This window comes from Thamnophis elegans, chromosome 10 (genome assembly GCF_009769535.1).
Source record: "Thamnophis elegans isolate rThaEle1 chromosome 10, rThaEle1.pri, whole genome shotgun sequence".
Taxonomy (NCBI): domain Eukaryota; kingdom Metazoa; phylum Chordata; class Lepidosauria; order Squamata; family Colubridae; genus Thamnophis; species Thamnophis elegans.
Genome location: NC_045550.1, coordinates 34,485,522 through 34,502,379, shown reverse-complemented (window position 1 = coordinate 34,502,379; position 16,858 = coordinate 34,485,522). Strand labels below are relative to the sequence as shown.

General features: G+C 33.0%; 1 protein-coding gene across 1 annotated transcript in view; it reads left to right on the top strand.

Moving 5' to 3' along the window:
• The window catches only part of PIK3CB (phosphatidylinositol-4,5-bisphosphate 3-kinase catalytic subunit beta), an 81,876-nt gene extending 66,762 nt beyond the window's left edge, over positions 1-15,114 (top strand). Inside the window, 11 exon segments of the mRNA XM_032225669.1 lie at positions 206-288; positions 2,696-2,899; positions 3,723-3,832; positions 4,690-4,768; positions 7,590-7,757; positions 9,246-9,369; positions 10,402-10,489; positions 10,492-10,546; positions 11,774-11,906; positions 13,120-13,210; positions 13,213-15,114. Of these exon segments, the coding sequence (XP_032081560.1) occupies positions 206-288; positions 2,696-2,899; positions 3,723-3,832; positions 4,690-4,768; positions 7,590-7,757; positions 9,246-9,369; positions 10,402-10,489; positions 10,492-10,546; positions 11,774-11,906; positions 13,120-13,210; positions 13,213-13,256 (1,179 nt within the window). The 3' untranslated portion in view covers positions 13,257-15,114.
• The last annotated feature ends 1,744 nt before the right edge of the window (positions 15,115-16,858 follow it).

The following is a 16,858-nucleotide window of genomic DNA, read 5'->3' as shown; positions in this document are numbered from 1 at the left end:
TTTCTTGGGGGAATTTGGGGGATTAGATTAACTTCTGCTGCAAAGGGCTTGAGTATTGTCTTTTAGGTATATTCTTTCCACATGCAAGGGTGTACTTGTCTTTGCATTTGTTTATTTGTAGAGCAGTAACAACATAATTTTGGTTTTAACATCTGTACATTCAACTATCTACCTTCTGATTTCAATATATATTATACATACGTAGATCAGAAATGCATATCCTGCAGTTTCTTTGCAGTTTGGAGTGATATTGGAAGCCTATTGTCGTGGAAGCATCACTCACATGAAGTTCTTTCCAAACAGGTACTACTATTTTAAATCCTTCTCCCGAGATTATTTGCACGAAGTCAGTATGATGTAAAATGCTTTTATAGGGCAGACATTTTTGAAAAACACCTAACAAATTCACAGTAGTTGTCTTATCTGTAGAAATAACCAGTAATTGTTGCTTAACCAGTTGTGAAATGCTGCTGACCATATTCATTGGGAAACTGGCAAAATAATAGTTTTAGAGGGTTTTTTTTTTAATCTCCTGAAATCAGGTATGAATCTTTACCTCACAAAATAATTACCTACTCCTATAGTATAAGAAAATATCTTAATTATACGTTAACATACTTGAGTAAACCATTAAAAGCTAATAGCTGTTTTAAATATATTCAGTTTAGTCTTTTGTGGACTGTGACATTTTTTGTGCACTTTAGAGGAAGTGCATGTCAGTGCAATCAAAGAAGGGGCAAAAAATTCCCAACTGTGCAAACACGGAAGAAATTGAACCTAGAAAGGCTTCAAAAAGTTTCTGTTTGTCCAGTACAGGTTGAATTTGTTCCCTCATATTGTTTGCACAGCTCCTACAATTGTAGAAAAGCAGGGATCTTTTGGTTTTCACAGATGGCTGACCTGACAAGTCTCTTGTCATTTCTTTATAATCAAACTCTGGACAGCTTCCATAGCATCCTGCTTGGAATGACTCAGCCTTGTGTAAGAAAGTTTAAGCCTTTAAAACATGCTTTATACTAAAATCCTTTTTTCCTTACAGAACCTAGGGAAAATATAAGTAGATGCTAATTACTAAGCAATATATTTTCCATGTTTATTAATACGGTTTTAAGCTTCAGATTTGTAAAGAAGCTATTATTGTTCTTTTTGTTTAGTGAGTAAAAGTATCAAACACTGGATATTAAGAAATGTCTGACAATTCATGGTCTAAGGTCATATCCATAGCTTCAGCATTATGTTTCTAGAATTCTGAAATGAAGGAGGTAGTAATTTAACAAAATTGAGAGAAACAACCAAGAAAAATGTTTGTTAGCAGGTCCATATTAATAGTCAACGTTTGTCAAAAGTAAGGTTGGATTCTGTATCTTTCATCCAAGATTTAAGGGCACAGACTGGGAAAAAAGAAACAAAAACTAAAAAATTTATACTGAAACAGACAGACATAAATCTAGTAAAAGAATTGAATTTTTTTTTATTTGCTCCTCACAGTCATCTTCACAATTGTTACATTTTAACTATCATGGTTCCCCGAAAATAAGACAGGGTATTATTTTCTTTGACCCCTGAAATAAGCACTTAGCCTTATTTTCGGGGAGGTCTTATTATTTTTGACGTGCAGGAGGCAGCAAGCATAGTCACCTCTTGGTTACTGCTGTGTTGCAATATTTTGGGGGGGAGGCTTATTTTTAGCGCATGCGCTCAAAAACCCAATTGGACTTATTATCTGGGGATATCTTATTTTCAGGGAAACAGAATATGCTTTTTTAACTCTGATAGGTATAGAGAGCAGACCTGTTTGCATCCTGTAGACGTAAATGTACCAGCATCAAAATTTGTCTTCTGATAATAGCAATTCCCTGGTTGCTATGTTATCTGTAAAAAAACTGCATTAGGGATGATATTAAGGTCATTCTAATCCATTTAGATTAGATGCTTTTTTATTGACCACATGTTAAAAATGCTTTCTATTTCAAGATAAAACTATGTCGGTCACTCTTGGAATCATATTGGCTATCATTTTCTTTGCTTCTGGTTCAACAGTTAACAAATGTTGTCTTCAAATGTATATTGTTTTAATATTGTTATATATTTATGCTTTTTTAGTTGCCAATAAAATAAATAGCTATGTGGGGAATTCTCTGTACTTCTGGGAAAGAACTTTACTTCAATTTATTGTTAGCTTCTTTTGGCACAATGCTATCTCCTATTTAAATTAAATTGATAAGAGGAGATGTGATATAGAAAATTTATAGAAGTTATCATTTAGCTACGATTGCCGTAAAGAAACAAACGTTAAATCTCACTTCTGTGGCTCCCTTAAAAGTGGCTCCTTTGTCAAAGGCTATAATTGGTTTTGGTGCAGCTCAGAGAAAAGTGCTTTTACCATATGCATCACCTTGTATTTTATATGGTGAAAATAAATATAAGGGGAAAACAAAATATCCTTGATTTTGGGGGGGCTTTTAAAAAAATTTAATATGCTGAGTGTTGAAAAGAGTTTGCATAATATTGTATAGTTACTTAATTTTAGAAATTATTGCCTGTACTTTGGATTATCCATTGACATATGCATACTTCATACATCTTAATAATTTATGATTTGATTAAGCAATATTTGTAAATAAGCCACAGTAGCCAGTACTAAACAAAGCACAAATTACCGTGATATGTGAACCCATTCATTCATTCTAGAAAGTAGCATTTTCAAATATGTATTTCAGGTTGAAGCACTGAATAAGCTGAAGACTTTGAATAGCATAATCAAGCTGAATGCCATGAAACAAAGCAAAGCTAAAGGGAAGGATACAATGCATACCTGTTTAAAGCAAAACGCTTACAAAGAGGCTCTTTCTCATCTCCAGTCCCCTCTAAATCCGTCAGTCTTACTTTCAGAACTTTGGTAAGATGGCCTGCTTTCATTCATCCATGTACACTGTACTATAAGTTGTAGTATTTAAAAAAACAACAGAAGGCTCCAATTATTTAAGTTCTGTGCTCTTTATTGCTTAGTAGACATGGCCATGCATAAGGCAGCATTCCTACATGTGGCTGACATTTTCTTTTTCTCAATCTTAGTCATATAAGCAAATCTCTGTTGTTTTAAGATTAAAATGTCAGTTCTAATCTGGAGTGAAGTTTGGATTACCCGTTAAACTGTTAAATGTTTAGCATTTCCAGAAATAATGGCTTAAATTAATAATTTATTGCTAATTGTATTATCAAAATATGCACAATAATAGCTTAAGTGACAACTTTTTAAACACAAAACTCAGTAAAATTTGGATGAGAGCACTCATCCAAGTATACTGAATTGGTTTTGTACGTGGTAACAATTGCTATAATTGTTTTACACCAGAAATTACAATCAATTTCTCCTGTGTCTGTCTGTCTGTCTGTCTCTGTCTCTGTCTGTCTCTGTCTCTGTCTGTCTCTCTCTCTGTCTGTCTCTCTCTCTCTCTTTCTCAGAGAGATTGATTTTCAAAGTAAATATGCATCTTTATTTCAGGTTTTGTATTAGTAGCCACTAATACCAAGTAATGTGCCAGTTTGCCAGTGTAATTGATATTGAAGCAACAGAATGAAAGTTTTGAAAAGCATTTGTCCAAGTTCTAAAACTCCTTTATAGAATAACCTTCCATCAGACTTATTTCTTCCCAATACATTTTTATGGCTCATTAATCTTTTAACTGAACTCACCAAAAATGTTATTACCTTTCTTCTAGTATAGAGAAATGTAAATATATGGACTCAAAAATGAAGCCTTTATGGATAGTATACAGTAACAAAGCATTTGGTGCTGACATGGTGGGAATCATTTTTAAAAATGGAGATGGTAAGTACATAGAAAACTTATTTTCTGCTGTTGGCATTTTAATTTTAGATTTACTAACATAGTATTTTGAACTTAAAGTTTTAGACTTAAAAAAAAGGTGTAGTGGAACATTGCATTATTTCAGGCAGATTATATTGACATTCTGTGAAATAGTATTTTTTTTACAAATCCAAGTATGTTTTATTGATGTTTGAAAAATTTCCATATTCACATAGTCCTCAACTTATGACCCCAATTGAGCTCTAAATTTCAGTTGCTATTTTCAGCCATTTTGTGTGAGGGGAGGTTGTGCCGTTTTCAAGCATTTTGGGGCTGTTTTGCATGTTCAGTAGTAGTAAATAAATAGAGAGGGAAGTTGTACCTTGTTGAGGCCTTTGATTCAATTTCCTTCCCTATTAATTTACTGCTACTGAACATCCAAAACAGCCCAAAAAAATTGCCTTAAAAAACAGCTGGAAATAAGCTGAAATGGCTGAAAAACAGGCAGGGGCGCGGTCAGCCAGTGGATTGCTGAACTGGGCAGAATTTTAACAAATGATTCACCTGAACCTGTCCAGACTAGCTGAAGCCCACCTCTGCATGGTCCAGTCAAGGTGCCATCTGGTTGCCTGCTAACTTTACTCCTCCTCACTCCGACTACCTGTGGGAATGTCCTTGGTTCCCAGGAGAAAATATTTTGTTTTGGCTAAAAAAATCATCAGCTATCTCTATTCCCCCCCTATCCCTCAGCTCAAGTGTGGCAACTCTGAAGCCTAAAAAATAGCCTTGGTTAAATCAGCTTCAGGGTTGACAGACTACCTATATATTGCACATTTTTCTATTATTTTACATATCCTAACTATCGATTTTTGTTACAGATCTACGACAAGACATGTTAACTCTTCAGATGTTACGTTTAATGGATTTACTTTGGAAAGAAGCTGGGCTAGAACTTCGGTAAGTGGATTCTTAATGTTGTTTTTTAGATTGTCAGTATTACTATTATTTTTAAATACTACTTATATGAAAACATACAAAATGATTCAAAGTTACCTGCACAACTTCAGATAATTTCTAAAAGAAATACTTCTTTATACTTAGCAAGGAATAGAAGCATATATTACCATTTTTAAAGAACAAATCCTATACAATATGCTAGTTTAATATGATAAAAAAGGATTTTCAACAATACAAAAAAGTTGCATCCTGATTTTAGCTTTATGTAATAAGAAATTAATTGCTGCCCTATAGAGAACAATAAAAATAAACCATTAACCAAGATACATTAGTTTTTAATATAATGTCAGATACAAGAATATTTCATTACCTATCATAGTATAGCCACTTGTCTAAAATGGTATAGGGTCTCCTGGAGGTTGGAGTAGAAGACCTCCAAAGTCCCTTTCAGTTATATTCTGATTGATTGTCCCTCATTTATGATGGAAAAGACCAGATTTAAATGCTTGTATTCAAATTGTAGCAAATCTTTTGAAATGAACTATTAATATTATAATATTTTATGTGTATCATGAAACCTGAGATATCTATTTTTGCACATAGATTTCTTGAAATAATTTGTTACTGTATTCCACCTTATTTATTAAATCCCAGAATTCTGGAACATCATGAGTGTAACTATCAATCCCAGTCTCCCTCTACAACTTTTCAAATCCTTGCTTAAATCATCAATCTTCACTTTAAAATAAAGCTATTTTTCTCTGAGCATCATACTAAGTCCTGTTGGAATACCACGAATGGCAACAGAATAATTTATATTCTGTGGTGCCATTTTGGTGGTGGAAATATGATGCAGCTCACTGTACTTCGGTTTCCAAGTTGCCATTAAGTAAGTAGGAAAACAAACAAACAAAGAAACATAAATAAATAAGATTAGCAAGGAAAAATAATAAAATGCCTATTTTTATGTCTTTACTAATGATATTAAAATAGTACTGATTGCATTATTCATATATCCTTCAGCATGACAACACTGACTCATGCTCATACTTTACCCAGTTTGATTTATAAATGCTACTCTCTAAGTAGCTCCTGTGCTTTCCCTCCTTGGGCCGGTTACTCTCACTCAGCTCAACTCAGCTTTCACTGGGTTGTTGTGAAGAAAATAGGAGGATGTATTAGGTATGCGCATCACCTTGAGTTTCATATATAAGAAAGGCAGAATTAACAACAGTAGTAACAACTTCATACACGATATATTTTTTCCTTTGTTAATGCTTAATGTATTTATTTAGTCCTTGTTTAAATGGGCAGTTGTGCAACATTTGAAAAGTTACTTTGCTTTTTCTCAATAGTGGATATAAAAGAAACAAAATGGTTTTTTAATGATAGAAACTATATCTTTAACTCACCAGATGGTAATCTGGAGCTCATCTCTTAAATATTTTAGTTTAACAAACAGAATGAACTTCAGGCATATGGTAATCACACAGATAAGAGCAATATTTATCAACAAGTAACCCAGGAAAGTAATAAGGTATTCATGAGAAAATGTTCTATAATTATGCATCTGATAGCAGAATAAATTAAATACAAAAGATTCATTTAGGAACTATTACTCAGAGAAAATGTGTGGTTATGTGCTCAGAAGTCAGTTACTGATTTACCATCAATTTGGAAACAAAACAAAAATCCCTGATTTTACAAATAAGCACTGTAATTGTTACCAACCTCTTAAGAAGTGTTGGAGGGGGTAGGATTACAATTAATTCCAGCAGAAGACTTTATGCATGTTTTTAAATACACTTTTATATTAGTGCTAAAAGCTACAAAGGAGATTTAAGCCAATATTGATGCTACTGAACTGCAGAGAGGATGAGAACTTAAAAGATCTTGCAGCTAACTTCATGCTGTAGATTTCCTCAGTGTTTTATTTAAAATCCTCAAATAAGAATTTTCACTTACATTTTAAAATTCTCATTAATTGTACTTTGAATTCAGTTCCAATTGCCAAAGAGTGGAGGTGGGCAGCACAGCATTCATATTCATCAGAATGCTCACCAGACCTCAGTCTTCAAGGAAGACTTTAAATATATGTATTTATTTAAACATTCTTGAAATTGCTCAGAATTTGATGTTCTTATGCAAGATCTTGTGTTAGAAGGTTGCCGGATTTGGAAATCTGATATGACAATTTCTACTGAAATCTTATGAGATTTCAAAGAGAAGGTTGCCAAAGCTTGCCATAGATAAGCAGAATATAATGTGATTAAAAATATAGTTTATGTTGAAAAAAGATTATGTGAAGAACCTTGTCTAGGAATCTATAAGAAGTACTTATCTGGCTACTCCACTCAGACAAATAAGATCCAAACCCTATATTTATTAGGATCAACAAAACATTACTAAAAGTTACATGAATGAGCTTCCTAAAACTTTTCATCAGCCTGGCCCTAGGTAGACAATAGATTGAGAAGAAACAGAAGCACTAAAAATGTGGCCAAATATTTAATTAGTAACTGCAAATGACCTCTATGTAAATGTATTTTTCTGGAAATCTCATGCATTCTTTCTTTTTTAAAAATTTCATTTGGCTAACATTCAGTTGTAGTACTTAGAAATAAATAAGGGAGATAGCACCATCTGTTGTTAGAGTTTTAGAAATTCAGAACAATGCTTTCCTCTTTCCCTTTTTTAATTAAATACTGATTTTGGACAACATATTGATTTAAACTCTCTTTGTAGAAAATAAAATCAGATAAAAATAACTTAGATAAATAAAAATATTCTGTCTTAATTATAAACTCATATTTTTTTCCAGATTGTTGCCTTATGGCTGTTTAGCAACTGGAGATTATTCTGGTTTAATTGAGGTGGTTTCAGCTTCTGAAACAATTGCAGACATTCAACTCAACAGCAGTAATGTTGCAGCAGCTGCTGCATTCAACAAAGATGCTCTGTTAAATTGGCTTAAAGAATACAATACTGGGTATGTAGAAAATGCTTAATTACGTTACTCCTGGTTTTAGCAATCTTTCAGTTTTCTGATAGATTAATGACGTTTGAGAAATTCACTACTGAAGGAGTTGTGACAAACTAGTTGGTCTTCAGTGGTGCCTCTGCCCAGAGACTTAAAAACACATCTCTTGTAATTTGCAATCACTCTTTCTACCTTTCCATTTGTTGTAGGGGGACAGAATGTTGTTAAACTGTTATTGTCAGGCATTGATACAGTTTTCACAAATACATTAAGATGTTGCACAGTACTCCATAAGCAAATAAATGTATTTTTTCATGTAATATTCTCGACACCTATAGAATGTGTGTGTGTGAGAGAGAGATAGAGAGACTGGGGGGGGGGATAATAAATTGATTGTAATTTCTAGTGTAAAACAATTCTAACAGCTGTTACCACATACAAAACCAATTCAGTATACTTTATAAAAATTACTAAAATTTAGTGATATTTTAAAAATAGGCTGGAAGGAAAAGTTCATATCATTATAAATTATATTCCAGAATATTATAGAAAATTATATTACAATGTTCCTGCCAAATGTGAAAGAAAAATCCAACTTGATTATTGCATTTCCAACTATTGTTTTCGTGAAAAAATTTGCTACAGCCATATCATTTTTATCATTCTCACTACCCTTGTGATTTCCTATAATGTTAGCATTTTTAAAATTTAAAGTGTTCCTTTCAATTGCATTCTTTGATGTACAGGTAATCCTTGCTTAATGTCCATTTATTCGGTGAGCATTCAAAGTTACAGCAGCACTAAATGAAGGGACTTACCCCTGTTCCTCAAAGTTCTGGCTGTGAAAGCTTCTCTCACAATCACATGAACAAAATTTGGGCGCACCTGCATTTTGGTTGTCCACCTACCCACTGCCACCAACTGCTCCCACTGCCAGGCCTTCTCTGCCATCGCACCATGCGCCACTGCTGCCCTACCCAGAACCATCTTTTGCAGCTGGAACCTTGTCTCATATACTCAGTGTGATTTTTTTAAATGTGTGAACTTCATTGCAGTGCTCTGTGGTGTTCTTGTAGTAAAGCAGATCTGTAGGCAGTTCAGATGATACAAGTTTTAGGGTTTAAAAATGCATATTATTTCTTGCTTGCAGCTTACAGTGTCTTGTAGAGGCATACAATCATTGTTGTGTCAAATAACAATAAAGAACATAGATCTTAAATCACTTTATTAATAGTTACATGATGTGAAGATGTAATTATTGGGGAAATGGCTATAGTATGTTGTGAATTAGCGGGAAGTAATTCCAAAAGTTCCTTTTGCATTTGCCATTCCATTTTGCAAGATGTTTTCTTGATAATGTGCTTGGAGTTGTTGTGGTAGAAAAACTGAATGAGTCTCAGCTCTGTAATTTAAGCAGCTCTTAAAGTATATATGTAGTATAAAATTATAAATGCCTAGTTCAAGTCTGTTTATAAAACCCATTGCTTCTTAATTTAGAGAAGATTTGGATCAAGCTATTGAGGCATTCACTTTATCTTGTGCTGGCTACTGTGTAGCTACTTATGTCCTGGGTATTGGAGACCGACACAGTGACAATATCATGGTCAGAAAGAATGGTCAGGTAAGAGTCAAAATATTAAGGTTTGTTTGGAATGTTCCAGTAGAGACATTCACTCCCAGCTCAGAATGATGATTGCTATGCGGCTTTCTGGCATGCAGTGATCCTAACAGTGATTTTGTCGGGAAAAAAGTTTTTTCACAGTATATTGTTAAGTTCATCATTCCAATAAAATCATTCTATAAATATTTCATTTCTAACAAATACAACATTTCCACATAATAGGAAAATAAGGCCATGACTTTAAAATATTTTTAAATAGGCTTTTGAGTAAGTTCATGCTTTGCACATCTTCTTTGATACGTGACAATAACTTCAACCTTGGATATGTGTGAAGTATTATGTATTGATTTAATAAAAGAATCATTATAGTGCTCAATAACTCAAGAGTTATTATCTGCTCAAGCCTTTTTTCTCCTCTTGGCTTCCTTGCACTAAATGCCATTCACAAGATATCTTCCTTATGCAGCAATTTTCTCTCTGTGAGTAAGCAGCTAGCACCTGTTTTGATTTACCCCCATCCTACTTGGCAAACATTAAATTGTTGTTTAATTCAATAAGGATGGGATTAACTCAAAATTCTTAATGGGCTTATATTTTTTTCAGGCAGCTATAAAGTAGCAAATTAACCATTGCCAAACATATAGCTGAAAATACTTGCCTAAATATAAATTCTTTCCTGAATGAATACTTCTAAGCTCTAAATTGACATTAAGGACTGAAGATTAAATATTTCACTACACCAGAAGCTCACCTTGTTCCCAATACTCTTTTACCTTTCCATCAACTGACCCAATAGCCACTGCATTTCTTCTAGTCACATCTTCCTCTCCCTTCCAAAGAGAAATAAGTTAATCATTTAGGTGGTTTAATTGAAAAGATGCAAATTATTAATTGAGAACTTGCAATTATTCATTGTAATTGAAGAGATGCAGTTTTAATTCATTGCAGAAGACTTTATAAATAAAATAATAGTGTTTTGTTATGAATAATATGAATGTTTCCCCATAAATAATGACTTATTATGTTTCCCAGCTGTTTCATATAGATTTTGGTCATATTCTTGGAAACTTCAAATCCAAATTTGGAATTAAAAGAGAACGAGTCCCTTTCATCCTTACATATGATTTATTCATGTCATCCAGCAAGGAAAAACTGGAAACACAGAAAAATTTGGTCGGTAAGTACTAAGCATGTTAGAATAATGTAGTTCTGGTTTAGTCTTAGATCCATATGTGACAGAATCAAATTGATGCTATATGAAACCTTGGTTGGTGGGAGATGGGAGATTAAGCAGGGTTAGACCTGGTTAATATATAGGAAAGCTCCATACTGTCAGATAGGAGTGGAACATTAAAAGAAAAATCTAAGAAAGCAATAACAACCCTTTTGTTGCCAACAACAACCCAAAAATGGAACATATTATCCATGTAAATGGACATATTCAGGTTGTTAATGTCTAGCTTTGTATATGAAAGAGGGCAACTAATGATAGACATTATAAGAAAAGTAATCTTTTTATAAGCATTCTTCTGTACATCAGATTATAAGAATTTGAACCACTATTGATTTTTAAAGGAATTCTTGGAGTGAGTGTGTGTGTATGTATGGACACACATGTGCACACATGCAGTCTATTATTTTTACATATAAAATATTTTTGCTGATCACAAAGTCATATATTGAATTCTTTTGAAATAAATAAGGTCTCCTTTTTTTAACAAGAATGAAAATGATTTTTTCTACTTGTTAGAAAACATGCAAAAGTATTATCATGAATATCTTAAGAACATAAATGAAAGTTGTTCTTGGAACTCAGCGCTAAATGTAATAATTGGAGAACCACTTTTTCAAACAATGCCCATTATTCAGTTGGGGGAATAATGTCTTTAAATTTATATAGAATAGTCAATAAACAGTAGTAATACTGTGAAATGTTATTCTTTCTCTTGGAGAATAGTCAAAAAAATTGTTTCCAATAACTGATATCCAGGATTGCATGAATTGTCCTAACATCAGATATGAATGCAATCATATTTCTGATCCCGGGGAATCTTTACCTATGATGTACTCACTTGTTCCATGTCTGTATGAATATTTCTCACTCTAATTTGGATTATAATACACAGTTTCATTCTGTCAAATAACTGGAGTTACCATGCTCTTAAATATGCTGTTACTAAGTAGGAAGTAGAGCAAAATTTGCAAATAAGTACTTTTCAGAATAAATAAGCTGTACGTATTTTTTTCAAAGAGTTGCAAAATAAGAAGCAGTGATGATGAGAGCATCAACTATCAATTATGAATTCATTTTGTTTATAAATGTCTTAAACCAGACCCTCCTGTGCAGTCTGTCTATTTTTATTGCCCTGATTTACAGTGTCTGTTTTTGAATGCTAATGTTAAGGTTCCGCCAATGCTGTGAAGAAGCATACTTGATCCTGCGAAGACATGGCAACCTATTTATCACTTTATTTGCACTGATGTTAACAGCTGGGCTTCCAGAGCTAACCTCTGTTAAAGACATCCAATATCTAAAGGTACATCTCTAATAATTTAGGTATATGGATAAAATATGTTCAACTCTTTCCTTGTTTGCAAAACTCATTTCTTAATTTTTAGTCAGATTTTATGCTCTCCAAGAAAACTTGATATAGATTAAATAAATAATTAAAAGTGTAGTCAGATAGTATTGTATATTTTTTCTAAATTTTGTCAAAGCTTTCTCAGAGTAATTATCTAAATATATAAATATATATTACTATTTCTCATACAAGATGAACATATGCATCTACCCAGATAGCAGTATTAATTCCAACTATTGTAGTGGCATCTTCCTAAAATCTCAGGCAGAGTCCTTGCACAGCCCTGCCACAATATCCACCTCAACTCCCTAACCCAGGGATCTCAAAAGTTGGCTACTTTAAGACTTGTGGACCTCAACTCTCAGAATACCGCAGCCAACATGGCTGGCTGGGGCATTCTGGGACTTAAAGTCCACAAGTGGCCAACCTTGGATACCCCTTGCCCTAAACTAACCCAAGATACTGTATTATTGAAAGGCTGTTCTCCTCATGCCTTTTCATTTATCATGATGGCCAGACCAGACAGGAGTTCAGCAGTATTTGGAAGACATCATGTTGCCCATTCTTTCTCTTTAGAGACTCTTTAACTTATTTCTTGGACAATGTGTGTGATAACATATAATTTATGCACTTTTCTAATAGTTTCCACTGAGAAAATACGCAAGGATACATGAATTTTTGTTTGTTTACCCATGTTTTTTTGACTCCTGAATAATTCTCTAATAAACAGGGCAAAAATAATTTTCCAAAAAGTGAACATCACTTTTATCATTCTTATGTAAAGAATGGTGCAGTAAATATGTTTTCTAGCTTAAATCACATTTTAGAAAGGACTCTATACCTGGAACTTTTCAGATTCTTTTTTACTGAACTGATTCTTTCATGAAGGAATATTTTATTGTTAATTTTGGTTTATAAATAAATATGGAATTGATATTTACTCAGCATATGCAAACTTTCAGCTTTATTTATTTATTGTTTGTTGTATAGTAACATAAATTCCTTTCACCTAAAAGTAAAAAATGCTAGCACTATATCATATTTTGTTGAGTTCTGCAAACCCATAGGAATTAAATGCAGAATAATAAATCTTGTCAACAGTTTGCAAAATAATCTGAAAATATAGTGCACACAAGACAAATAACCATGTTTTTGTTACTGTTCTTAGGACTCTCTTGCCTTAGGAAAAAATGATGATGAGGCATTAAAACAGTTTAAGCAGAAATTTGATGAAGCACTCAGAGAAAGTTGGACTACAAAGTGAACTGGATGGCGCACACAGTTCGGAAGGATTACAGATCCTAAATGGTGGATGAATTTGCACTAACCTTAGAAGTTATCCTGACAATAAAGCATTAAAGGAGAACAAAAACCCTAACTATTTTAAAAGACACCCAAGAAAATTACCTAAAGATTCCTGATTGTTTGGCACTCTGCTTTGGGAATGTTTCAACAAGATTTTGCAGAGTCAGTAATCGCTTCTGCTTACTTTGCACACTGAAAGTGACTACTAAAGTTTTATATTGTTTTGATACAGTGTAAATATTTGGGATTTTTATTGCTTAGACTCAAACTGATTAGATAGAGATTTTTTTTGAAGAACTGGTACTAAACTTCACTAGAGGTTTTTACGCCTTTAATTTTGCTTCAAGTGAACTTTAAATGCATCAATATATTTTTACTGGCATAAACATACATTCTACATACAGCATTATAATATTGCACAACTAATAGCTGCTTATTGGTTTCTACTGCTGCCAGAAAAGAGAACTCTATACTGTACTTAAAAATGGGAAAATGTAAACAGATTATGCCTTTTATTATATAGTTGTATAATGTGTTCAGTGTAATGTTTTAAATTTTATGTGGAGAATTATATTTAAAATATTTTTCAGCTCTTGGAAAATTCTACAAAATGGACTGCTGAATCTCTTTTTAAAAAATCCATAGCATCTGAAATGTTGGATAATGTCAATAAAAAGGAGTTAGCCTTTCAGTTTTCCAGTAATATCTGGAACAGACAGATTGTCCACTCCCGTGTAATATATGTAAGCATAAAAACAGGAATAAATACAAAACAAAATCTCCTTACAAGGTTTATATATATGTCCCAAAATCTGTGTTTGTTAAAACCTAGAGGTTTGAAGAAAAGTTCCACTTTTAAAAGGAATCTCAAAATGAAGACAAATCCACTATGCTATACTCAGTGACAAAACATTAAAAAGGAAAAAACAGATGAATTAAAACAATTATATGAATGATTCTGATTCTTTTGCACCTTGTTTGGGAATGCTTCAGCAAGTTTTTGTAAAATTAGTATTCTAATTCTGATTAGAATTCTGATTATAATTATTATAACTGTCTGATTCTGCATGTTGTAATATTCTTTGTGATAAAAGTATTTTCCCAGGATGTTTGTATTCAGCCTTAAAATGACTGTGATTGAAAAACTGGACATACTTTAATTTATGAAACGAGGTACCATGTTTTAAGGCAGCATGCCCTAACCTTTTGGGCACTAGGGACCGGTTCTGTGGAGATACATTTTTACACAGACCAGAGGGGGGCGTGATTTCATGTGCTGCCTACATCCTGTGGATGAGACATCACTTGTTTGCGCAGCCCAGTTTCTGCCATGTAACGGATTGGTGCCAGTCCATGGACTGGAGGTTGGGGACCCGTGCTTTAAGGTGCTTAAAAGAACAGTTCAAATTAAAAGTGCAATAGAATATTTTGGTTTAAAGATATAACATGAAATATTTGAAAAAAATGGCAAAATGTATTTGTAATGGGCTCTTGCTTGCCAAAGAACCTAATAGCTGTTAATTTCTGTTGTGGGTGAGTGAACATATAATCAAAACAGTGATTTTTAAATAGAATTGCATAAAACTATTATATTTTGTCGAAGACTTGTTTCTCTAAACATTGTGAATAATGAATGTAGTTCTTGTTTAAAATCTTGTCAAAATGTTCAAATACTGATAATACAAGTGTGTAGCTAAATTACAAAATACGTTGTATTAACAAGTAATTGTTACAGAAGATCCCCATTCATTTCATTATTGAAAGGTCAATTTTTAGCTTTCATTTTCAGTTCATTGCTTTAAATGATCTTATTACTATTAATTTTAAAATACATATTTTGCTACTGATGACAATGGAATGTTTTAAATCATATGAGCCTTTAATATATACACTAATGATTTCCATCTGTTTCCCCCATCCCTAGTTTGTGCCTACTGAATTTCAGACACAGATAAAGTCAGTTTATATTGCCTTAGGTATCAATGGGAAACTGTCTGTTGTTCTTTCATTTGTAACTCCTTTACAGTATATAGTGTGAAATGTTTAAGGCTTAGTTATGGGGAAAAAAATCAGACTACCAAAGTTAGCTCAGACAAAGTCCCCTATTCTGTATAATTCATTTCATTCCTGTCAATTTTACTATTCTACCTTCCTCCCCTTAACTCATACAGCCCACTGCTATGTATGTTTTTTCAGCAGAAACAGAATAATGCAAGTGAAAACAATGAGTAATGAATTTTACTTTTGGAATTCATCCATTGAATTTAGCTGGTTTTATAATTGAAATGAATGAGATGTATTCATTCTTTTAGATTATTAAATGAATGCACATCTGCATGAATAGCAACTGTGCTTTTCTGAAGCGTCTTGTTTTGAGACACTTTGATATTTGTCATATAGCTTACCTTGTATGTTACATGGCATCAAAATTGTTAAATCTTTTCCATCAATTATTGTGGGGGCTAATGGAGTATTATTACAAATAATACAAAGATACTTCCAGTTGAACTCAGCTCCTGGTGCATACATTGGTACAGTATATCCATGCAATTTTCATAGCAGCAATGAGGAACTGATTATTCTTTCCCAGGATGCTGGATATTTGCACTAGTTGCAGTTTGTTGCTCCTAAGTGACGATAATGGTACTCATCTTTTTACTTTCACCTTCACAAACAGAACAGCTACTTCAGATTTTTCTTGTTTCACCATCCTTCCAAACAGAAAAGGCATGTTGGTATCACCTTATTTATATTTTATTAATTCACAAAGGGAGATGCAAAATAATGTATTAACTACTGAATCATCGTGCTGATTTCTTATTCAAGCTACCAAAGAACAGAGCGATACATGGAGAATGATACACCAGTTGCACAGAGAAATTTCATAAAAGGTACAAAGGTGTATTAGATAGTTAATGTAAGATGTGGAAAGAGGCAAATAATATTTTTTTAAAAGATTTGTCTTTATTGACTATAGGAGGGGAGAGTTTGTGTATATTATGACAATGAAATATACTAAGATTATGGTTATGCCACACAATATTTTATTATTCTTCCAAATAACTTTTACAATGAATAATTATTGAATTTGGAAACAGGTGGCTCAGAATGGGAAAAGACATGAGAAAAGGATGTTTGTTATCCCAGCATATTTTACTTATATGTGAACATACAGAAATGGCAATGTTAGAAGCAATATCAACTAGAATCAAGATAAGTGGTCAAACACATTCTGAGATGCATAGATTACAATTTTGATATGGTTACTAAAGAATAGTAGACATTTTGGTTCCGGACCAAATAAATGCCCTTAGAGCAATAAGCAAAATTTCACAAATTAGTGTAGGGTGAATGGGAAGATAAGGTAATTGAAAAACGGAAAGACAACAAACAAGGGTGAATTTCCTTGGATGATTATTGAAGACTGGCTGAGATAATGAATGTTTGTCCATACAGTCACCAGGAGATGAGCTCAGTGACAATTAATTTTACTATGGGAAGTCACTATTAGGTTCAAATGAATGATTTCATTCAAATGATTTCATTATTGGGGACTTCAGAACTCCAACTTCGCATTCTACTTGATTTCTTAGAAAATTTTC